Here is a 25618-nt window from a genome sequence, read left to right on the forward strand (position 1 = left end):
CTTGTCAGACCAAGACTAGAACAAGGCAACCAGTCCCATTATACTGTCTCAGAACGCCTTCATGTCTGACTCGGTTACTCATTGTCGCTTTTGTTGCCTCCTTTTACTTTCGAACAACGCAAACAGATGTCAGTTGGACAGGCATCAAAACCGAAGAAGATCGAAATAAATTGGTCAGACCACAGGAAAAGAAATTGTTCTAAAACAAGGAAAATAATGACAAGAAGAAAGGATAAAAGAAAACACTGAAATTCCCCAGTACATCGCTTGCTACAGTAGAGCCCAAACGTGAATATGGGGGCAGAGTAAGCCGCGGTCCAACACCAGATATATCTCTCCAGTTGCTCACTTTCCATATACTCCATAGTTGTAGAGAGAAGCAACAGCAACGCTGATAACTGGCCAAGTGTGGAGCAATATACGGATACCCCAATAGTGGAACTTCTGTATTATATTTTTACTTAAGCTTAAATAACTGGGAAGGTGAAACTTCTACATTTAATTCTGAAAATACTGAGTGAAACTGAACGTACTGTCACTTTGCTATATTTTTATCATTTCAACACTGACCTACAGAATTTTCCCTGACAAATACTGCTCAAAGTTATTCTATTCATTTATGACCCACAGTATGCAAAGATACGCAATCCGACTGCTCAAATAATTAACACAAAATAATGGCCCTGAATTAGAAGGAATCGTAACAATAACATGTACATTTCATAAGACACTTACCTCACAGAAAATATTCATTACACGAAGTACACCGATATAGCAAGTACCAATACAGCCAGCTAAATTGAAGATTCTGACTACTGTTGGCTCTAACTACAAATAGGCATGTGGTTAGCAAAGGAAAGATTTTGTTGCAGAGCAAACAATCTATTTAGCAAATTTTACCTTAATAATGTGATATCCAGTTAAAAATATATATATAATCGTCCGTGACATCCAGTTCCAAAAATTATATAATCGTTAAAATATTACATTTCCATGAAGGACACATGTCCAGATCGTCTGCTTGCGCTAACACTTTAGACCTCTGACCTCCATCACTGTTACACAAACATGGGAATTAGAATACGTAAAGATCATTGACCTTTTGCCGCTTCGCACTCAGGGGGTTCCTTATCAGCGTCAGTAATAATGAGATGACAGTAATTATTCAACTACATCAATCATGCTGCTTCTCAAGTATTTTTATAGACACTTAACCAGATTTCAGTTAAAATTATTTTCAGATTTCGCTGTCCGCTGTCACTCCTTGCATATTGCTCTGAAATTACGCTTTTGTTTTTCTCCCCATAGGTGCTACAATGAGCGGAAAAATTAAAATAAGTGCCACATCATCTGGGTTTACACCTCATCTAAGGTCTAAGAAATTTCTTCTTCTGCACTTTTCGCATTACGCCAGTTGTGGCTTTTTACATTCCCATCTTTTTCATCGTCTGCCAACATCTCTTCTCTCTTTCGGTTTAAAGTTCATCTGACCGGGTAGTCTCTCTGCATCGATTCTTTGTAGATGTTATTTTTCCATTTCATTTTGTTTTCGTTCAGCTTTTCCTTCACATTTCGAATTTTCACCTCCTTACGAATATCTTCATTTCGTATTTTACTCATTCTTCATCACTTCACCACCCTAACAAATCTCATAGACAGGATTCTTATATTTACTTACCTTGTCTTTCATTCAATACGAACATTCACTTCCAAATAAAAGAATTGGCAATGCAAATGACTGATAAAATTTCAACCACGTTTCCTTACGTGTTTTATGCTTTAGATTTGTATTAATTGTTCCACTGATACTTCCAAATCTATTCACCTTAACCTTAATATATTCCTCGTAGTCTTAAGATATTTTACATCAAACATAATTACAATATTATACCTATTCCATTCGGGTGTGCAGCCGCTAGAACTCACCTTCTTCTAATATTTCGGCCGTTCAACCACCTTCAGAGTGAGCCGCAAGACTGCCGCTCCAGTGCTCGCTTCGTCCCTTTGTACTCGTGTACCGCGTAACTACGCATGTGGCCACAGATGCAAGTGCGCCAGAAACGTTGGTCGGCGGCAGAGATGTGTTCAAAAATGTTCAAATGTGTCTGAAATCTTATCGGACTTAACTGCTAAGGTCATCAGTCCCAGGACGCACACGCACACGCCCGAGGGAGGACTCGAACCTCCGCACAGTCCATGAGGCAGAGACAGGCACAATGCGCGAGTTATATCTCTGACTCCGCAGTCGAGCTGTGTTGGCATGTCGATGTATCATTGTGAGCTGTACTGTGACAGCGCCTTTGTGAGTTTATTACAGCAAGTGCTGGATTGCAAAATTTATCAAGGTTGAAACCACCGTCTATTTATTCAACGTCAAGCGAATTTCAGTTGCTTTCTTGACTATCGAGTCCCAAAAAGATCATGTAGTTGCCAAAATTTCGACATTTTCTTACAACATACTGTGACCCGTGCCAATACAGTGCTCTGCCACTGCTGACTTGTTAGGTTGTAAACGTCGTGTGTACCTTGGGTGTACATCTTTCTTGGACAGTACGAGTTGTTTGTCCAGTGTAAGAAAGGCCACATTCACATGGAATTTTGTAAACTCCAGATTTTCGGAGCAGCAAATCATCTTTGACGGAGCCCACGAGTGCAGATGTCTTGGGTTGAGGACAAAAAATCACTTTTACTTCGTGTCTGCTGAGAATCCGTCCTATTTTTAATGAGAGGCTACGCACATACGGCAGGAAGGCCATCGATTTAAAGGTTTCTTCGTCTTCTTGTGCACGTCTCTGCCGACGACCAACGTCTCTGGCCCTCTTGCTCCTGTGGCCGCATGGGCAGTTCCGCGGTACACGAGTATAAAGGGACAGAGCGAGCACTGGTGCGGCAGTCTTGTGGCTCACTCTGAAGATAGCTGAACGTTATACGGCTGAAATATTAGAACCCTTGCGGCTGCACACCCGAAACCAAATGGAACAGTCTTTGCACCGTAAAAACCTGAAGATTGACAATATTGTACCTGTTTCATTGTTTTTCATTAGTGACTGTATAAGCGCTCACTGAATATTTTCCACAAGATGCCATTACCATAGATTACTAGAAAATGTTTTCATATTATATTTAGCTCATAAATTTCTTTATAGTAAGACCCTTTCGGGAAAAAAATATCAGTGCAAGGTAATCAGCATAAAGGAGTTATCTTAGCTTCACTGAATTGTGTAGTTGTACCCCAGGTACTACACACTACTCTTTCCTTCACTCACTCACTCACTCACTCACTCACTCTCCCCCCCCCTCTCCCCCCCCCTCTCCCCCCTCACCCCCCCTCTCCCCCCCACATTCTTCTCCCACACCCTCATTCTGTTTTGATTTTGCATTGTTGTTGTTGTCTTCAGTCCTGAGACTGGTTTGATGCAACTCTCCATGCCACTCTATCCTGTGCAAGCCTCTTTATCTCACAGTACCTACTGCAACCTACATCCTTTGAGTCTGCTTACTGTATTCATCCCTTGGTCTCCCTCCACACTGCCCTCCAATGCTAAATTTGTGATCGCTTGATGCCTCAGAACACGTCCTACCAACCGGTCTCTTCTTCTTGTCAAGTTGTGCCACAAACTCCTCTTCTCCGCAATTCTATTCAATACCTCCTCATTAGTTATGTGATCTACCCATCTAATCTTCAGCATTCTTCTGTAGCACCACATTTCAAAAGCTTCTATTCTCTTCTTGTCCAAACTATTTATCGTCCATGTTTTACTTCCATACATGGCTACAGTCCATACAAATACTTTCAGAAACGATTTCCTGGCAAGTCTATACTCGATATTAACAAATTTCTCTTCTTCAGAAACGCCTTCTTTGCCGTTGCCCATCTACAGGCATTTATAGAGGTATCAGTCCTCTCCTTTTTAATGACCAACAACTCTACAAAACTTCTCTTCCTATCAACATTAATGATAGGAACGATGCTGTCCATTTCATCAAATTCCTGATTTTGGGTTTCAATGGGACTTGATATCAACTTTGATTTATTCCGCTTCTAACAAGAAATAAGAATATAATGATAAATGAATCATCAATTAAATATTTTATTGTCCAAGCAGTAGCATCGACAATACCATTATTTTCAATTTTGTTGATTCAAATAAAGTACCCAGTAGGATGGAAACAGAACTTATCCCCTCAATAATAATCAGATCCAGATTATTATCAAAGATTGGAGCTGCACCCTTTCATTCCTGATTTCCACAAGTCATATGCGCTTCAAGCTGAAATAACTGTCTGCATTTTGCATTAGCACTAACTTTTTTTTGTGAACTGGACAGTACTGTTGCGTTGCTGACTGGATGCGTGCTTTGTGTTCCGGCAGCGAGCAAGCCGTGCGTGATGGCGGCCACGGTGGTGGGCCTGCTGGTGATCATCCTGGTGATCGCGCTGCCCATCGCGCTGCAGGACGACTACTCGACCTACGAGTCGCTGGCGGGTCGGCCCGTCCCCCCACAGGTGGCCGCGCTGCTCAAGTCGTCGCCGCTCATCGACGGGTGAGTTCCGGCACTGCTGCAGCGAGCTGCCCCTCGAGATGACTGGATGTTGTGTGTATTTCATCATCCTTTCATCCTCATTCACTCGCAAGTCGCCGTAGTGGCGTTAAAGAACTTGGGGAGCGGCGGTCGAACAACCCCGCGAGGGGTCACCGGGACGCCAATGCCATACGCTCATTATCATCATTGTAGCAAGCTCTCTTGTCTGCTCTGCTGCGCTGCATCTAGTCGCATTATGAAGTTTTAGGAGAACGAAATAATCTTCTATAAATATTAACAAGAGTTTCCCAGTTTGGCATCTTGCGAAATTCGTCTCGCACCGTTCATGAAGCCCAGAAAGCCGAGGACAAAGGTGCTCTCGTTATCCCGTGTTCCTCGGCGTCACGAAGGCATTAACTACAAACACTGTGTAATGTCTCTTGCAGCGGTCTCTCCGAGATATTTTCAAAAATTTTATAAATTATATAACTCTGTACATATCTCGAAATATCTCTTCTTATCTTACCGATTCCTAAACTTTAATATACGATGATTATCAATACAAAGTAATTTCAATCCCTATTGTTCCTTGGAGCGTCCATTTACTCCATGGAATAGCCTCTCTAATATCTATGTTTTCCCTTATCAAAGAATGAAGGAGATCTTGCGGATTAGTCGTGAAAGAACGAAGATGTATATGTATGTATTGTTGAGCTAGTCGTCATCTTGATGAGATTCTGTATGAGAAGGAATTTAATACATAAACTAAAGTAAGTGTGTTCGCGTATTATTTAACTGATTATTATTGACAGTGTCTGCTTACTACGCTGTGTTGCACGGGATCAGTGGGGAACGTCTGATTTACACTGAACGAACCTGCCGTTTTGTACGCTCAAGATATCAAGTTCATTACTTTCAATAAATGGGCTAACACGGTCTTACCAGCAGATCTCCGGTCTTCCCCATGCGATCACCGAAAGTTAATAATTATTAAAAATGTTTTCAGGAGATCGACTGACAATTTTCGTAGCACCGAGACTTCGAAATTGCTTCACTGCCTTATGTAATTTAAGCTCAATTTAATCAGGATAGAACAGTATTGAACTGTGTGAATGTGAAAAGCCCGCTCTGTGAATGAAAATTCCCTTAATATAAGCATGTTTTATTAACATTCATAACAGCCAAGGTCATCCACAATTTAATCACTAATACCGGTTTCGTTCTTAAGACACGAGCATCATATTGCCCCGGGTTGAAAATTCCGCTTTGGTACCACAGTAAAACACGAACTTTGTGTTGCCACCAGAGGAATGATCTAATGAATTTAGTATTTGGCTTGAATTACATAATATGTATGTAACAAATCATGAAACTGTTGAATTACAAATTCTTCTTTCTGCAATGCTGCATTTAATTGGACGTTAAATTTACCTTCAGACTGTCCAATGTCGACGTCACGGTCATCGTCAAGTGCACCTACCCGAAAGTACAAGAGATCGTTGCACTTGAAAATGGCACCAAAACTGGCCAGTCATGAAGCTTTAAGTTTGTTCAGTAAAACGTAGCCGTGTAATAAATATGACTCACTTCAATAAATTTGATGGCTTCGGTCCCACATGCAAAGAATTGCAACGAAGAAGTGAACGTCATGGAACCGAACGTCACGGAAGGCACTAAAAATGTCGACTTCGTTTCCCAGTTTAAAGCCGCACACTGTGAATAATGCTCAGAGCTGTTTAGGACGAAGCGAAATAAAATTGGAGGTAGTGAACGCTTATATATCTAAACATGAAGTGAAGTGCTGGAAACTGGCGGTTTGGGCGGCAGTTAAGCGCCGCGGCCCTCTGCCCCCAGCCGCGTCCCTCGGCAACAGGTGGGCGCCAGCGAGTAAACACAAAAATTGCCTCCCCAGACGAACGCCGTGTTCTCTCTGCTTCTGACAGAGTCGGCTTGTGGCCAGCAAAGTTAAGCCCTCGCGGCTGCAGCGTAGATTTAAAGGGCACCACACGAGCTTTCAACGACACTCCGTATCCGACGTAGCAAATGACAGGTCTTTCCCCGGTTCACGTTTTTACAGTCTGTGGCAGATCTTTTTGTTTATCCAACATTCAGTGACGTGTAAAGCTCATTCTCTTCTGCAGGCATAATTAAATTCACAAATTCGCATGGCTCTTCCACCGTGACATTCTCGCATACCTCTGAGTTCGTACCTCAGAGGGTAACACAAGCGAAGTGCTGCTGTTGTCGTCGACCCAGAGACTAATTTTGATGCAGATCTATACTTTGCAAGCAGATAAGCTCTGCGTAACTACTGCAATCAACATCAATTTGAACCTGACTGCTGTAGTCACGCCGAAGTCTCCCCCTCTTCCCCCCCCCCCTCCCCCCCCCCCCCCCCCCCACACACACACACTTACTTCCATTACCACATTGACGATTCCGTGATTTAGTTAAGTAGTGTCATCTTCGCAGGATCTTCCGGATGCTTCTGTAGCACAGTACTTCAAAAGCTTCTATTCTCGTCTCGCCTTAAGTTATTTATCGTCCGCAATTTACTTCCACACAATGCAGAATGCTACACAGATACCTTCAGAAAAGACTTACTAACATTTAAATTTTGTATTTTATAAAAAATTCCACTTTTTCAGAAATGCTTTTTCTTGCTGTTTGCTGTCTCCATTTTACTCGAATATCCTCTCTCCTGCGGCCATTGTAATTTATTTTGCTGTCGAACTAGCAAAACTCATTTACTGCCTATCAAATCTTACTTCCTTATCTAACTCCCTTAACCTAACATTATTTGATATGACGCCACTCCATCACCCATGTTTTACTTAGATTGATATTCATCTTATAAGCTTTTTGCAAGACAGTCTTTCCGTACAACTGATCTTCAGAGTCCTATGCCGTCTCTGGCAGAATTACAATGTCACCGACAAACCTCAACACTTATATTTTTTCTCCCTGAACTGTAAACCCCTTCACAATTTTGTCCTTGGTTTCCTTGACAGTTGGATCAGTGAAGAGATTGAATAACACAGACAGTTGTCTAAAACAGTACGTTCTCAACTACTGTTTCCCTTTCACTCTGCGACCCTTTCACCTGCAGTTTTGATTCTGTATAAGTTGAAGATACCGTTTCGCTCACTTTATTTTATTCCTGCTTGCTCCAGAATTTCAAAGAGTATTCCAGTCAACATTGTCAAAAGGTTTCTCTAAATCTACAAATGTAATGAATTCAGATTTGCCTTTCCTCAAATTACTTCTGTAATAAATCTTAAGATCGTTATTGCTTCGCGCCTTCCTGCATTTTTCAGGACCTGCCATTGACCGTGCAGACTGCCCTCTACCAATATTTTCCATTCTTCTGTAAATAATTCGTGTTAGAATTCTGCAAGCATGATTTATTAAACTGATGATTCGGCAATACACTTGCAGACGTGCGTTCTATGGTGTGTGGTACTACGTTCTAAGTTTAAAGTACAATATCGTATGTATAAACAAGAAATTAACATTCTAAAGTTCTCGTCTCTACATTCTAGGAGACAGAGAGACCGTCAGAGTTGTTCTTAGACTATCAGAATTGCACTCTTATCACTGCAAGGAAATCAGACATCAATCTGAAGACCACTATAGTCAACATAATCGTCTTGAGAGATTCAGCAGCTAGGTAGATACTTAAGATAATTTTCATTGGTAAGGTTAGGGGGAACAGCTCCTTTAACAGGCACGACTGTTTATCTAAATTACCCTAAGGAGACACACACACACACGCACGCACGCCTGAGGGAGGACTCGAATCTCCGCCGGGACCAACCACACAGTCCATGGCTCAAGCGACCTAGACCGCTCGGCTAATCCCGCGCGGCTAGGGCCGAGTGACACAAACGCCCACTTTGGGTGCTATGCTGAGAGAGGCACTCAGACACGAAATCCAAGTTGGACTAAAATTTCTCTCAAGGCCTCCCATACCCATTTTGTAGATAAACAGTCGTGCCTGTTAAAGGAGCTGTTCCCCCTAACCTTACCAAGAACGCCACCCACGTGCAGTAACGAGCCCGTGGCCAACCGCTCAAGATAGGAAACAAAGGATTGGTCTAAAAGTAATCAATAAATATGAAATCAGGTGAAAGATTCTGGACTTTATGATGACAGTTAAATCGCTGCTCGATCCATAAACTACATATCAGTTTTATTTCCTTGAATTAAAGCATCTAAATAATAACACAAACGAAAGATGGTTTGTAATAACAGATTTCGGCTGCCGTCATTTTGAGGGAAATTAATTAATTTTTCAATATGACAGTGATCGTTAAAACGATTAAATGTCAAACCGAGCATCTTCTTGTTCGTGAGGCGCGCACGAACACAGACCCGCCATCTCAACGGCCGAGGCTGCGCTAAGCCCGGAAACCTCTGGCGCAAAAAGGAAGTGCCAAGTTCTGTGGAGCAGCCGACAGCTAGTCGCTTGTCCACTCAAAAAGTTGGCAACGGAACTATTTTTTTTTTTAACTGTAGGCTTACTAGTGTGAGGTGCCGATCAGCTGACTAAACCCCTGAGCCTCACCGCTCCAGCCCACTCTGGAACGTTTTCTTGGAAGGTCCTCCGGCTTCCGTCTCGCCTGCGACCGTCTATTGCCCATAGGTATGCTCCGCCATGTGACGATGAAACTTAACGGTTGGTGATTCCGTGTACACTCTCATTCGATAGCCGTTTCAGTAGTTTGGTGATTGCGAGTATTTCGCGATACTACGGAAGAGCATCAGCGCCAGTCATGCGGTAAGGCTCACAGTATCCCCCCCCCCCCCCCCCCTCCGCCGACACCACCAGTCTTGGTGTTGAATCCTGGTTCTCATGGTTCAGTAGTCTCTCGTCCGGCCCCGGTAGCTGAGTGGTCAGCGCGACAGAATATCAATCCTAAGGGCCCGGGAGATTTTCTCCGCTCAGGGACTGGCTGTTGTGTTGTCCTAATCATCATTTCATCCCCATCGACGCGCAAGCCGCCGAAGTGGCGTCAAATCGAAAGACTTGCACCCGACGAACGGTCTACCCGACGGGAAGCCCTAGTTACACGACGTTTACATTTAGTATTCTCTCTCCCAAGTGTTCTCAGTTAAAATAGTGTAGCTACAGGAGAATGCTTTTTCTGTACGTCCTTCTCCGAATGTGTGTGGCAGTGGAGGCTGCCTTCGTTAAGAGTACGTTGCTCTGTGCTAGTTTCTAAACCTTCTACATGTGCTGCGATTTCTGCCACCTTCCCTCGGTGGCTGACTGCCAGTGGGGTCGTATTCCATGCCTTCACACGGTCTGATACGAGGTAGAACAGTAACATGATATCCCGATGGCCTATCAATATTTATCTCGCACTTTAGCTGGGGCAAGTTCTTTATACTCACACTGGCAGTCGGTTAGTTGTAATAGCACACACCTGTCGTGCTATCGGGGGAAGGGGGGGTGGTATTTTGCTATTTGTAGGAGGAAAAAGTGTTGTCGAACCCGTCTTGGTATAAAACCCCGTAACAGCATGGTAACTGGCGACAGAGTCCGAGCTCGTAGTAGTAAAGGATAGGAAAACAATTCGGCCGTTTCCTTTCCAGAGAAACCATCGCTGCATTTGGCTAAAACGATTATGGGAAACCACTGAAAACAAAAATGTGAATAGATGGACGGGTATTTGAACCGTTCTCTTAAAGAGGTGCTATCAAAGAAAGGGGGAAAGAAATGCCTTTAACTCATCTACATCTACATTTATACTCCGCAAGCCACCCAATGGTGTGTGGCGGAGGGCACTTTACTTGCCACTGTCATTACCTCCCTTTCCTGTTCCAGTCGCGTATGGTTCGCGGGAAGAACGACTGTCTGAAAGCCTCCGTGCGCGCTCTAATCTCTCTAATTTTACATTCGTGATCTCCACGGGAGGTATAAGTAGGGGGAAGCAATATATTCGATACCTCATCCAGAAACGCACCCTCTCGAAACCTGGCGAGCAAGCTACACCGCGATGCAGAGCGCCTATCTTGCCGAGTCTGCCACTTGAGTTTGCTGAACATCTCCGTAACGCTATCACGGTTACCAAATAACCCTGTGACGAAACGCGCCGCTCTTCTTTGGATCTTCTCTATCTCCTCCGTCAACCCCATCTGGTACGGATCCCACACTCAAGTACAGGTGGAACGATTGTTTTGTAAGCCACCTCCTTTGTTGATGAACTACATTTTCTAAGGACTCTCCCAATGAATCTCAACCTGGCACTCGCCTTACCAACAATTAATTTTATATGATCATTCCACTTCAGATAATTCCGCACGCATACTCCCAGATATTTTACAGAAGTAACTGCTACCAGTGTTTGTTCCGCTATCATATAATCATACAATAAAGGATCCTTCTTTCTATGTATTCGCAATACATTACATTTGTCTATGTTAAGGGTCAGTTGCCACTCCCTGCACCAAGTGCCTATCCGCTGCAGATCTTCCTGCATTACGCTACAATTTTCTAATGCTGCAACTTCTCTGTATACTACAGCATCATCCGCGAAAAGCCGGATGGAACTTCCGACACTATCTACTAGATCATTTATATATATTGTGAAAAGCAGTGGTCCCATAACACTCCCCTGTGGCACGCTAGAGGTTACTTTAACGTCTGTAGACGTCTCTCCATTAACAACAACATGCTGTGTTCTGTTTGCTAAGTGGTTGTTGCAATTTTGTTGCCCCGTGTATTGTGCACGTCTAGGACGTCCAAGGCGAGGAGTGGCGTTGGTCTGGTAATATTTTAGTGAGACGTTTATAATTTTTACGTTAGCTTAGTGCTACAACAATAGTCGATAAATATGAATATGTGAAGTGCAGTAGGAATATTGGCTGACGATGTGGAATGGTAGAACTGTTATTGCTTGTGCATAAGATGCAAAAAGGTTTTAAGCTTTATCGTTTCATGAAAAGGGCAGTCATTTTCATCTGTTTTTTGCTATTTGGTCGATATTTCTACTTATTAACCTTTTCGTTCAAAGCGTTATCGTGTCATGAAAAGGGCAGTCATTTTCACCTATTTTTTATTTGGTCGATATTTCTAGTTATTAACTTTTTCGTAGAAAGTAATAAATCCCCTGGCATCTTTAATGTGAGGGAGACACGATCCACCTACCCACTGTACTGCGTTCAGAGAATCGACGATAACGACGACTTTTAGACCAGTTTGATATTCCTCTGGTCCGGAGGTTCCGGTTTCGGCAGTCGGAGAAAACAAACAGAAAAAGAAAACTCGGCCTGTTCTCCTAAGTTAAACCTTTCCGCGACATGAGAGCAGTGTTCGGTTCGATGAGAATCGCAGTCAACAAAGTTATTACAAGGAGAACTGGATGCAAGGCCAGACTCAAGCTGAAGGAAGTTGGAAGTAGTTCAGAGTCCATTTTAAGGACAGTGATAGCACTTCGAATCAAAGTTCAGTTGGTGTTCTATTTTACAACTCCGGAGAGACAAAACAGGAATCTGTTCAACTCATACAAGTACCAGGGTGTACCAGTTTGTGGGTATATTAATTGGAATGATTATGTGGGTTCAGTCGTAGTTAAAGCAGAAGATAAACTTCAGATCATAAGTCGGATGCTGGAGAAATGCAATCAATCTTCAAACCAGATTGGTTAGAAAACACTCGTGCGGCTCACTCTACAATATTATTGATGTGTGTGGGACGTGCACCAAATAGGTATAACAGTATAGAACGTATACAAAGAAGGGCAGCAAGAATGGCGAAAGGTTTGTGACCTACTGGAAAGTGTCATGGTCATGACAAAAATGTTGATTTGGCAGAAGTCTGAAGATAGGCGCCGACTATCTTGGAAAAATTTAATCAAGGTTCAAGAACCAGTACCAAGTGAGTAACCTAGAAATCTACTGCAGCCATCCTATAGGAAACACTTGGAAAAGATTGATTACCACGCAGTTCACATGGTCCACAGATAAAAGTAGAAGTCTCCGAATCGGTATGGGTACACATAATTATGTAGATCCACAAATGCACACCTTTGGTCGTCTAAGAGTTTCATCATAATTTTTTTTTAATGGTGAACATATAATTAGGATGTATTCTTATGGTTATGTATATCCAACGATAGCTTATAATTCGGGAAATAGAAAATTGGAATCAGATTTTGTTAAGGCAAAGTTTTTGGAAAGTAATGGATGTACTCTTGTTGATGTAATAATTAATTCAGTTTTGGCCTTCTACGAGAAGCTAGCTGTCTGAACGGAGGTACTTTTGATTTCTTCCTCGGACTGAAACAGAATCATCCTTTTCAAAACCAGTTTTTAAAAAGATTGAACAAAATTGTTTATTGCTTTCCCATCATCCTTAAAAGGGCTAGTGCATGGGAACGTTCCCCCTTTAACTTCCCTTGCCATGTGAAAGTGAAAAATTAACATGACTGTATAATATATACTCTCCGCAATTCTCAGTCAGAAGTAGTCAGTCCATGGTACACGTGATATAAAAACTCTGTGGACAGAATGTGAAACATTACGAGTCAGAGATAATCTGTTTCTCGCAATCGTAAGGAGACTCTGAGCCTTCAAAATCATTTGCTCGGTTACTAGTGAATACCTGTGTCAGTACAGTGGTGTGTAAGAGAAACGCATCGCACTGAGGGAGAGAGAGAGAGAGAGAGAGAGAGAGAGAGAGAGAGAGAGAGAGAGAGAGAGAGAGAGAGAGAGATTGATTTCCTAAGGGACCAAACTGCTGAGGTCATGAGCCCCTAATCTTACACACTACTTAAACTTACACTAAGGACAACAGACAGACAGACAGACAGACGCGCGCGCGCGCCCGAGGGAGGACCCGAACCTCCGGCGGGAGGGGCAGCGCGATTTGTGACATGGCGCCTCTAACCGTGCAGCCACTGTCAATGATTTCAGGACAGCTGTGCATATAATGTGGTTCAGCATGTCCCCGTTCAGTGTCACAATAAGAACTAACGATAAGCCAATGGAAGCGCCATCACTTCTAGGTGCAATAATGTGGTCAACTAATAAATCATTTTCACAATCATTTCGTATGTTTTCTACACTGAAATCAAGTCTTCATAAATACTGTAATCTCACTGCGAACAAAAATCTATCCTAACTTTAACAAATGGGCGAGTAGAGTGTGAGGAGCGGGAGGTGAAAGTTATGACAGCCAAAAATATTTACCCCAGAATCAAATTATTTTGTTTTGAATCCGGTGCTGCACAAAACAATAAAATCTACACAAGCACTTAAAGAATTTGTTACACAACCAAATGCAGCTAATTTATAATCAGCAGCTCTCCTTTGTCATCAAGACTGAAAGTGCACGCTCGATATTTTCAAGCACTAGCCAGGCCGTACATGGTAACCATAACACGTAAAAAATAATTCTAATTGAGCATGAAAAGGCATAAAAACTAAGCAGCTATAAGAATATGTAAACAAATGTTTCTGGATTATGCATAAGACATCTAAAATCCAGTACTTCAAGATCTCTGAATAAATATTCACGAAATCTGACAACATTAAGTAACAAAACATTTAAGAACCACAGGACAGCCCTTAATCAATGCCGATACCAAAATACAATCAGGCTAACACACAATCTGGGGTGCATAGACATATGTCAAGAACTCCTTAAACCCAATGGTAGTGATTTACAAGCTTTAATAAATCTGCAGGTAAGCTATACTTATTATAGTAAAAAAAAAAGGGAACCAGAGTCAGACCGCATTACCACGACACTGAAGAAGACAATGAAGCTTGGCAAGTATAAAAGTTTAGGCAAGTTTCGTTTCATACAAACCGACAATTCACTCCACTGTGGAACACAAGACAGCTGGAAGCCTGTGTCTCAAGAGGCTGCTCACCGGATTGGGCTTCGCTGGTGGTGCAGTGAATGGTCTCACGATCATATATAATCAATCGTAAGAATAAACCTGATGAAAAATTGCACTATGTATTCTTCCGCGTTTGCTGGAACCTCATTGGATTTCCGTTCACCTGGGCCTGCAGCTAAGCTGTCTCAAGTACTGTCAAGTATGGTAAGAAGAGTACGTTTTGTGCTGTGCGTTACGCGCACATCGAGTTAACGATAATACATGACAACAGCTTTACCGGCTCATTTAACTTGGACAGCACTGGCCGGTCAGCTGGTACAGCTAGCCTGCAGTGACTTCGCCAGCTGCGGTTCACACGGAAAAAGAGACGAACAGAGGAGCAATACACCTCCGAATGTCATTTAATTTTTAAGCAGAATGAAATAGTACAAATGCTTCAAATGGTTCTGAGCACTATGGGACTTAACTTCTGAGGTCATCAGTCCCCTAGAACTTGTAACTACTTAAATCTAACTAACCTAAGGACATCACACACATCCATGCCCAAGGCAGGATTCGAACCTGCGACCGTAGCGGTCGCGCGGTTCCAGGCTGTAGCGTCTGTGTTATAGTTTTTAGCTAATGTGCTATTGCAATTAAAAACAAGAATGATGAAAATTCCTGCCTTAACCACAGGGTAATTTTTCTGGATAAGCTGTGTGTAACGTAAGAGAGTGTTGAAAGATTTCACTGCGTAGTTAAATATGAAAGCCACTGGAGGTATTACTTAGTCAGTCGTCTGGTAATATCTTACATGCTTCCTTATCCGAATCCGAGATATAGATTTCATTTCTGGAAGTATCACCTGCTAAGTTGATAACGATCCTATCAGCAACAGAATCCACGAAGCCAACCAGGCGCCGCATTTCTCTCCTTATTTTATGACGAGCCGTTCTATATCCCGCAAGCGTGCAGCAGTGACGCGTGAAAAGGCTGCGTGCGTTAGTTCCAGTGCATCTGGCACCTTAAGTCTTTTTACTTCTCGGGTCAAATTCCACAGCTTGGTTAAAGATCAGTTCTGTTGGGTTCATATTGCAATGGTACAGTAGCAGCAAATGTAAAGATGCAGCATTTGTATGGTGTGCTCTATGCTGTGAAAATGATTGTTTTTCATGTTTCTCCGTCCTCAGGCCACGTGTCATCCTCAGTGGAGAATGCGGATAGGAGGGGCGTGGGGTCAGCACACCGCTCTCCCGGTCGTTATGATGGTATTCCTGACCGAAGCCGCTACTGTTCGGTCGAGTAGCTCCTCAATTGGCATCACGAGGCTGAGTGCGCCCCGAAAAATGGCGACAGCGCATTGCGGCTCCTATGGTCACCCATCTAAGCGCCGGCCGCGCTCGACAGCGCTTAACTGCGGTGATCTAGCGGGAACCGGTGTATCCATTGCGGCAACGCCGTTGCCTTTTCATGTTTCTACCATAATTCTCTACCTCTGTGGTATAAAACGGTGGACGTAGTCCAAATAAAGAGGATTTGGTGTTTCACTTTTGTCTTAAAATTAAATTATTATGTTTTCGTAATTAAAAAAACTTTTATGAAGTCTTCCCAAAACATCGATGATAAGAATATGTATCTGAAATGGAAACAAGAATTTAGCGTGCAATATGTAAATTCTGAGGGTGGTAGGGGTAAAATACAGGGAGCGAAAGGCTATTTACAATTTGTACAGAAACTAGATGGCAGTTATAAGAATCCAGGGACATTAAAGGGAAGCAGTCATTGGGAAGGGAGTGAGGCAGGGTTGTAGCCTCTCCCCGATGTTATTCAATCTGTATATTGAGCAAGCAATAAAGAAAATATAAAGAAAAATTCGGAGTAGGAATTAAAATCCACGGAGAAGAAATAAATACTTTAAAGTTCGCCGATGACATTTTAATTCAATGGACTTCAAAGAGCAGTTGAATGGAATGGACAGTGTCTTGAAAGGAGGGTATAAGATGAAAATCAACAAAAGCAAAACGAGGATAATGGAATGTAGTCGAATTAAGTCGGGTGATGCTGAGGGAACTAGATTAGGAAATGAGACACTGAAAGTAGTAAAAGAGTTTTTCTCTTTAGGGAGCAAAATAACTGATGATAGTCGAAGTAGAGAGCATATAAAATGTAGACTGGCAATGGCAAGGAAAGCGTTTCTGAAGAAGAGAAATTTGTTAACATCGAATATAGATTTATGTATCAGGAAGTCGTTTCTGAAAGTATTTGTTTGGAGTGTAGCCATGTATGGAAGTGAAACATGGACGATTACTAGTTTGGACAAGAAGAGAATAGAAGCTTTCGAAATGTGGTGCTACAGAAGAATGCCGAAGATTAGATGGGTAGATCACGTAACTAATGAGGAGGTATTGAATAGGATTGGGGAGGAGTTTGTGGCACAACTTGACTAGGAGGGATCGGTTGGTAGGGCATGTTCTGAGGCATCAAGGGATCACCAGTTTAGTACTGGAGGGCAGCGTGGAGGTTAAAAATCTTAGAGGGAGACCAAGAGATGAATACACTAAACAGATTCAGAAGGATGTAGGCTGCAGTAGGTACTGGGAGACGAAGCAGCTTGCACAGGATAGAGGAGCATGGAGAGCTGCATCAAACCAGTCTCAGGACTGAAGACCACAACAAGAACATATGTAATTAGAAACAAATGCATTATTCATAAAAATTGTGTTTTGTAATTAGAAGATGTAGGTACTTCAAATTGAACGAGAAAAAAATTGGTGGTCTGAAGAGTTGAACATACGCACAAATTAACTTATTCCAGTACTCTATCGACTGCGCTACGAGTTCAGTGTGGGTTTTTTATCAGCTGCATTATATACAACGCTGCGAGAACTTCGAAGCCGATTATTTCCGCAAAATTATGAAAAACATTAAGAACAACCTATTTCTCGGCATCTTTTAACCTTGTTCCAAGCGCGTATTTCACTACGGAACAGAAAGCAGCCTCAGCCATTTTCACACTCCGCATTAACAGCGCGACAATCACAGCACAACGCTGCAGAGTCTGTGAGTGTATATTATTTTTTAAATAAATACTACGTAGCTAAAGCGTGTTTAAGAAAAACGTTGATGGCTGTTTATACACTAGTGGCTATTAAAATTGCTACACCACAAAGATGACGTGTTACAGACGCGAAATTTAACCGACAGGAAGAAGATGCTGTGCTATGCAAATGATTAGCTTTTCAGAGCATTCACACAAGGTCGGCGTCTCTGGTGACACCTACAACGTGCTGACATGAGGAAAGTTTCCAACCGATTTCTCATACACAAACAGCAGTTGACCGGCGTTGCCTGGTGAAACGTTGTTGTGATGCCTCGTGTAAGCAGGAGAGGTGCGTACCATCACGTTTCCGCCTTTCATAAAGGTCGCATTGTAGCCTATCGCGATTGCAGTTTATCGGATCGCGACATTGCTGCTCGCGTTGGTCGAGATCCAATGACTGTTAGCACGTCCCGTCGACAACGAGGTCATTAGAGACGGAGCGCAAGCTCGGATTAGGGAAGGATGGGGAAGGAAATCGGCCGTGCCCTTTCAAAGGAACCATCCCGGCATTTGCCTGAAACGATTTAGGGAAATCACGGAAAACCTAAATCAGGATGGCTGGAGACGGGATTGAACCGTCGTCCTCCCGAATGCGAGTCCAGTGTGCTAACCACTGCGCCACCTCGCTCCGTTGTTAGCACAATATGGAATGGGTGGGTTCATGAGGGTAATACGGAACGCCGTGCTGGATCCCAACGGCCTCGTATCACTAGCAGTCGAGACGACAGGCATCTTATCCGTCTGGCTGTAACGGATCGTGCAGCCACGTCTCGATCCCTGACTCAACAGCTAGAGACGTTTGCAAGACGACAACCATCTGCACGAACAGTTTGAGGACGTATGCAGCAGCATGGATTATCAGCTCGGGCACGATGGCTGCGGTTACTCTTGATGCTGCATCACAGTCAGGAGCACCTGCGATGGTGTACTAAACGAGGAACCTGGGTGCACGAATGGCAAAACATCATTTTATCAGATGAGTCCAGGTTCTGCTTACAGCATAATTATGGTCGCATCCGTGTATGGCGACATCGCGGTGAACGCACATTGGAAGCGTGTATTCGCCGTCGTCATACTGGCGTATCACCCGTCGTGATGGTATGCGGTGCCATTGGTTACACGTTTCGGTCGCCTCTTGTTCGCATCAACGGCACTTTGAACAGTGGACATTACATTTCAGATGTGTTACGACCCGTAGCTCTACCCTTCATTCGATCCCTGCGAAACCCTACATTTCAGCGGGATAATGCACGACCGCATGTTGCAGGTCCTGTACGGGCCTTTCTGGATACAGAAAATGTTCGACTGTTGCCCTGGCCAGCACATTCTCCAGATCTCTCACCAATTGAAAACGTCTGGTCAATGGTGGGCGATCAACTGGCTCGTCACAATACGCCAGTCACTACTCTTGATGAACTGTGGTATCGTGTTGAAGCTCCATGGGCAGCTGTACATGGGCACGCCATCAAAGCTCTGTTTTGACTCAATGCCCAGGCGTGTCAAGGTCGTTATTACGGCCAGAGGTTTACTGATTTCTCAGGATGTATGCACGCACTTTGCGTGGAATTGTAATCGCATGTAAATTCTAGTATAATATATTTGTCCAATGAATACCCGTTTATCATCCGCATTTCTTCTTGGTGTAGCAATTTTAATGGCCATAGTGCACAATTGAATATCTTAGTTTTATTTAACGTAACTAATACTTAAGGAGGACCTGCTTCCAAGAGCGTAACAACAGCAGTGTGTGTGTGTGTGTGTGTGTGTGTGTGTGTGTGTGTGTGTGTGTACTGCGGCTTCTGGCCAATCATCGCGTTTGTGTTCGCTTACATCAGGTTTATTCTTATGATGAACGGACTGTAGCGCGCAGCTGGCTTTGGTCTGTCACTATCAACCCTGCAGACTACAGCAATTACGGGGCGAGGTCTTCTCAGACTCACTTCGAGTGTTTCTCCTACAACGGGAAAGTTTGAACATCGTGTCGCACCGCAGCAGCTCGCCTTACGGCCATGTACCCTGGCCAACGGCAGCATGAAGATTCAAAGCAACTGAACGCAGAACACACAAAGAGGGCGAGACGGCGCAGAGTGCTTTTAAAACTGGAAAGCGGTGTTAAGTCGCACACTCTGTCGGGATGGTATAACACTCGTTGCTAGGTTACAACGCTAAAGATATAATAGAGGGAAGGATATTCTCGATAGTGATCCGACAAACGGCTTAGCAACATTAGGCCCCGTTTCTAACATGACCACCTCAAGGAAAACATCAATCACATAATGATCATTGGTGATATATAGCATACGTAATACAATTAGTTTGGAAAGAGGAGAAGAATTACACAATGTTTAAACATTTTCTCTCGTAGTTTTTCACCGACAAAACAGCTCGTGTTTATATGACCGTAACGCTAGTTCACTGCATAACATTGTCGCTATCTTTTGTGCATCATGGAATCTAAGCTGGGGGTGAACTGCCAGTCTGTGGGTTGATTCCAGGGCATAAGTTTGTCTGCGGTAATCTGTTTTTACTCATTCCATGCCATTGGTAGTTGCTGTCACGTTCCTGTGCTTTGATCTCGTTTGAGCTGCTTCATCGTAGATTCATCACAGTTCGCTAACGGGTCAGTTACGAAGCACATGTTCCCCTTCTGGATAATAATGCCAAAATTCTTAACTGCAACACTTCGGTAAATAATTACGTTTTTAGTTCAGCGGTTGGTACTACTGTGGACATTCATTCGTACCGTACATCGTGCAGATGTGGAATCACAAAAGGTCTGCTTATCAGCCAGAATAAATATATAAAATGTGTCTTTAAATCCCTGATCACTATGGGATTTAACTTCTGCGGTCCTCAGTCCCCTAGAACTTAGAACTACTTAAACCTAACTCACCTAAGGACATCACACACATCCATACCCAAGGCAGGATTCGAACCTGCGACCGTAGCGGTAGCGCGGTTCCAGACAGAAGCGCCTCGAACCGCTTGGCTACTCCTGCCGGCTACTTGGCTACATTTCATACAAATACTTTCAGAAAAGACTTCGCGTAAATGTATTTCGATGTTAACAAATTTCTCTCCCTCAGAAACGCTTATGTTGCTGTTGCCAGTTTACATTTTATACCCTCTGTACTCCGACCATCGTCATTTATTTTGATGCCCAAATAGAAAAACTCATCTACTGCTTTAAGTGTCTCATTTCTTAATCTAGTTTCCTCAGCATTATCTGATTTAATTCGACTACATTCCATTATCTTCGTTTTGCTTTTTCTGGTGTTCATCTTACTTCCTCTTTCCAAGACACTGTCCCTTCCGTTCAATTGCTCTTCCAAGTCCTTTGCTGTCTCTAACAGAAATACAGTGTAATCGGCGAACCTTAGTTTTATTTCTTCTCCTTGGATTTTACTTTTACTACTCCGAATTTTTCTTTGGTTTCCTTTACTGCTTGCTTAATATACAGATTGAGTAACATCGGGGATATGCTACAACTCTGCCTCACTCCCTTCCCAACCACTGCTTCCCTTTCGTTTCCCTCGACTCTTACAACTGCCATCTGGTTCCTGTACAAATTGTAAATAGCCTTTCGCTTTTTGTATTTCATCCCTGCCACCTTTAGAATATGAAAGAGATGGTTCCAGTCAACACTGTCAAAACCATTTCCTATCTTCTATGAGTAGTCATTGGGTCAGTATTGCATCGGGGTGTTGCTACATTTCTCCGGAATCCATACTGATCTTCCCCGAGATGGGCTTCTATCAGTTTTTCCATTCTTCGTGTTAGTATATTGCAATCGTGACTTATTGAACTGATAGTTCGGTAATATTCATACCTGCCAACACCTGCTTTCATTTGAATTGGAATTATTATATTCTTTTTGAAGTCTGAGGGTATTTCGCCTGTCATATACATCTTGATCACCAAATGGAAGAGTTTCGTGATGGCTGGTTGTCCCGAGGCTGTCAGTAGTTCTAACGTAATGTTATTTATTCACGGGGCCTATTTTCGAATTAGATCTCTGTGCTCTGTCACATTCTTAAAGCAATATCATATCTCCCATCTCATCTACATACTTCCATTTCCATAATATTGCCCTCAAATACATCTCCCTTATATAGACCCTCTGTGTACTTCTTCCACCTTCCACCGTTCTGCTTTCCCTTCTTTGCTTAAGATTGGTTTCCCATCCGAGCTCTTGATATTCATACTTTTTCTCCATAGGTCTCTTTAATTTTCCTATAGGAGGCATCTATTTTTCCTCCAGTGATATATGCTTCTAAATGCATACGGTTGACCTCTAGCCATTCATGCTTAGCCATTTTCCACTTCCTGTGAATGTCATTTTTAGACGTTTGTATTCCCTTTCGCCTGCTTTTTATATTTTCTCCTGTCACCAGTTAAATTCAATATCTCTTCTGTTAACCAAGGATTTCCACTAGCCCCAGGTTTTTTTATCTATTTGATCCTCTGTAGCCTTTACTATTTCATATCTCAAAGCTAACCATCCTCCTCCTACTGCATTCCTTTCCCCTGTTCTTATCAATAGTTCCCTAATGCCTCCTCCAAAACTCTCTACAATCTCTGTTTCTTTCAGTTTATCCATGTCCCATCTCCTTAAATTCCTAAATTTTTGTGGTTTCTGCACTTTTAATCGGCAGTCCGTAACCAATAAATTGTGGTCCATATCTGCCCCCTGGAAATTACTGATAATTTAAAATTTGGTTCCGAAATATGTCTTACCATTACATAAACAATCTGAAACCTTCCGGTGTCTCCAGGTCTCTTCCATGTGTACAACTTTCTTGTGTTGTTGTTGTTGTAGTCTTCAATCCAGAGACTGGTTTGAAGCAGCTCTCCATGCTAATCTATCCTATGCAAGCTGCTTCATCTCCGAGTAACTAGTGCAACATACACCCTTCTGAATAGGCTCCGTGTATTCATCTCTTGGTCTCCCTCTACAGTTTTTACCCTCCACGCTGCCCTCCAGTACTAAATTGGTGATCCCTCGATGCCTCAGAACATGTCCTACCAACCGATCCCTTTTTCTAGTCAAGTTGTGCCACAAACTCCTCTTCTCCCCAATTCTATTCAATACTTCATCATTAGTTACGTGATCTGCCCATCTAATTTTCAGCATTCTTCTGTAGCACCACATCTCGAAAGCTAGCACCACATCTCGAAAGCTTCTATTATCTTCTTGTCTGAACTATTTATCGTCCATGTTTCGCTTTCGTACGTGGTTATAATGCATACAAATACTCTCAGAAAAGACTTAGTGACACTTAAATTTGTACTTGATGTTCATCTTATATCCTCCTTTCAAGACACTGTCCTGTCCTTTCAATTGTTCTTCCAGGTCCTTTGCTGTCTCTGACAGAATTAGAATGTCGTCGGCAGACCTCAAAGTTTTTATTTCTTCTCCGTCTACTTTAATTCCTACTCCAAATTTTCTTTTGTTTCCTTTACCGCTTGTTCATTATACAGATTTAACTTCGGAGATAGGCTACAACCCTGTCTCACACCCTTCTTAACCACTGCTTCCCTTTCATGCCCCTCGCCTCTTTGCAGTCTTGTTTCTATACAAACTATAAATAGCCTTCCGATCCTTTCTTGTATGATTCTTAAACCAAGTGTTAGCTATGATTAAATTACATTCTGTGCAAAATTCTATCAGGCGGCTTCCTCTTTCATTACTTTCCCCCAGTCCATATGCAACTAATATTTTTCCTTCTCTTCCTTTTCCTACTATTGAATTCCAGTGCCCCGTGACTACTAAATTTTCGTTTGCCTTCGCTATCTGAATAATTTCTTATATCTCGTCATATATTTCTTCACTCTTTTCATCTGCGGAGCTAGTTGGCATGTACATTTGTACTATTATAGTGGGTGTGGGCTTCGTGTCTATCTTGGCGACAATAATGCGTTCACTATGCTGGTTATAGTAGCTTATCCACGTTCCTTATTTTTTATTCATTATTTAATCTACTACCAAATTACCCCTATTTGATATTTTATTTATAATTGCATGTTAATCTGATCAGAACTCCTGCTCCTCCTACTACCGTATTTCACTAATTACCATTATACCTAACTTTAACCTATCCATTTCTCTTTTCAGATTTTGTAACCTACCTGCCCGACTAAGGGATCTGACATTTCATGCTCCGATACGTAGAACTCCAATTTTAGTCCTCGCCCAGAGATCCTAAGGGGGGGGGGGGAGTATTTTACCTCACTTGCACTTGTAACTACTGGAAAGGCTGCTGCCTCTCTTCAGGAACCAAACGCTTGTCTGGCCTCTCAACTGATAACCTTCCGTTGTGGTTGCACCAACTGTACGGATTCGAGTATCACTGAGGCACCCCCCCCCCCCCCCTTACCAGCTGCATGGTTCATGGTTCGGACACCTTTCACATAAGATTATCATATACATTATTTCTCAAGTCAACATCCTTTTATTTCAACACATACTAATCGTATAACGATGAGTGAGGCATCGTTACAACGGAATTTTATTGGCTTCTTACATTTCATACCGATTTTGTGCTAAAACTTACTGTTTGTGGAAAATTTTAACATAAGAGTCTTTCAACTATCATTGAGAAAAGGACATCTTGGATGCTCTACTTCATACCTATATTTTTCGAAGATAACATAAATACCATTTTATTTGCTTTAAAATACTGGATAATTTGTAGACAGCTTTGTCGTGGATAATAACCATGACCACTGCGATAGTCCTTTCTCTGCGCTTCGTACAAACTGACTCTTCTAAACGAATTCACTTTCCGAAAAATCACTTTTTACACATTTGTCATTGTCATCTTGAATTGTGATTTACCTGTTTCTACTGCATGACTAGGTGTTGTGTGATGTCCTTAGGTTAGTTTGGTTTAAGTAGTTCTAATTTATAGGGGACTGATGACCATAGATGTTAAGTCCCATAGTGCTCAGAGCCATTTGAACTGCTAAATGGGAAACTGATTCTTAGTCGTGCTGTACGGCAGTTGTACCGTACTCCCGTGAAAAGCCGTATCCCCTTCCCTAAGCGCTGCTCGCTGTTCAAATATCGCTTACTGCAGTTTCGCTTTTCATGGTGTGAAACTCAGGCATCAGGCATGACATTTTGAAGTATTAATTATTTACTACGAAATCTACTCGCAGCAATATATTCATATACCACTGAATACATCTGAAAAATTGTCTTATGGTACGACTCACTGTTCATAGGTACGACGTCGCAATCATTGAGCCGAGTAAATAAGCAGCTTTTGCTTGAAGAGGAAAGCAAATTACCCAGAATATACTCATCCAGTGTTTGAGAATGAAAGCACATAGCAACTTCCAACATGCTTCATATGCAATTTCAAACAATTTCTAAATTATTTTCCGCTGATATGTTTAACGTCAAACGTTTAATACATCAGTTCATATGTAAAATCAGACGTATGCGCTGTTTTATACACGGGAGTTAGTCTTTAACGAATCAGAGGTGAGGTACTTCTAAATTTGAGTCCAGGGACATCAAGATTGCGCAGTGACATTGTGCCGTCCTCGTGCTCGCACCTGCGCCCGTATTGACACAGTATTATTGCGTCAGTAACTTTGAGTGTGTGATGGCAGTTTCAGTCCCTTCTGAGCTCATATGGAATAGGTACGGCCGGTTCGGTGACATATTCTTCCCTTGCATAACACTAAAAGCAGAGACACACATTCTCAGGCCATGTATGTGCCGAGACACGTTTGAGCATTGGCCGTCACTTGGAGAACGAAATACACCATTAAAGTAAATATAGCGCTCCAGACGTGACTCGGCCGTGCTCGACGAACGTCACTGAGCCGAGAGCGCACCGGGCGGAATTCGTTCTGTTTAATTTTTCGCGACGGTAAAACTGTTTTGTAGGCTGCGCTACCGTGCGAGATGGTTTTGTGCACGAAAAATGGGCATGAAAAGACTAATACAAGAAGTTCGTAAGTTACCTGCGTTTTAGGATCAGATAACTGAAAAATACCGGAATACTGAGTACAATGGCAGAAACTGAAAAAAAAACTGCAACAGATTTGCAAGCCAAAGGTAAGATAAAAATTATACAGATTTTAATATCAGAAAGATACTTATTTACATTTTATTTTGCAAAAACACAGTTTTTGGTTTATGTCATCGGTAT

The 25618-nt window shown here is 42.5% G+C and overlaps 1 protein-coding gene across 1 annotated transcript in view; it reads left to right on the forward strand.

Moving 5' to 3' along the window:
- LOC126278507 (dipeptidase 1-like) overlaps positions 1-25618 on the forward strand; it is a 439923-nt gene that overhangs the window by 157197 nt on the left and 257108 nt on the right. The window contains exon 2 of the mRNA XM_049978668.1: positions 4373-4544. Within this exon, the coding sequence (XP_049834625.1) occupies positions 4373-4544 (172 nt within the window). The remainder of the gene's footprint in view (positions 1-4372; positions 4545-25618) is intronic.

The sequence above is a fragment of the Schistocerca gregaria genome, chromosome 6 (genome assembly GCF_023897955.1).
Source record: "Schistocerca gregaria isolate iqSchGreg1 chromosome 6, iqSchGreg1.2, whole genome shotgun sequence".
NCBI lineage: Eukaryota > Metazoa > Arthropoda > Insecta > Orthoptera > Acrididae > Schistocerca > Schistocerca gregaria.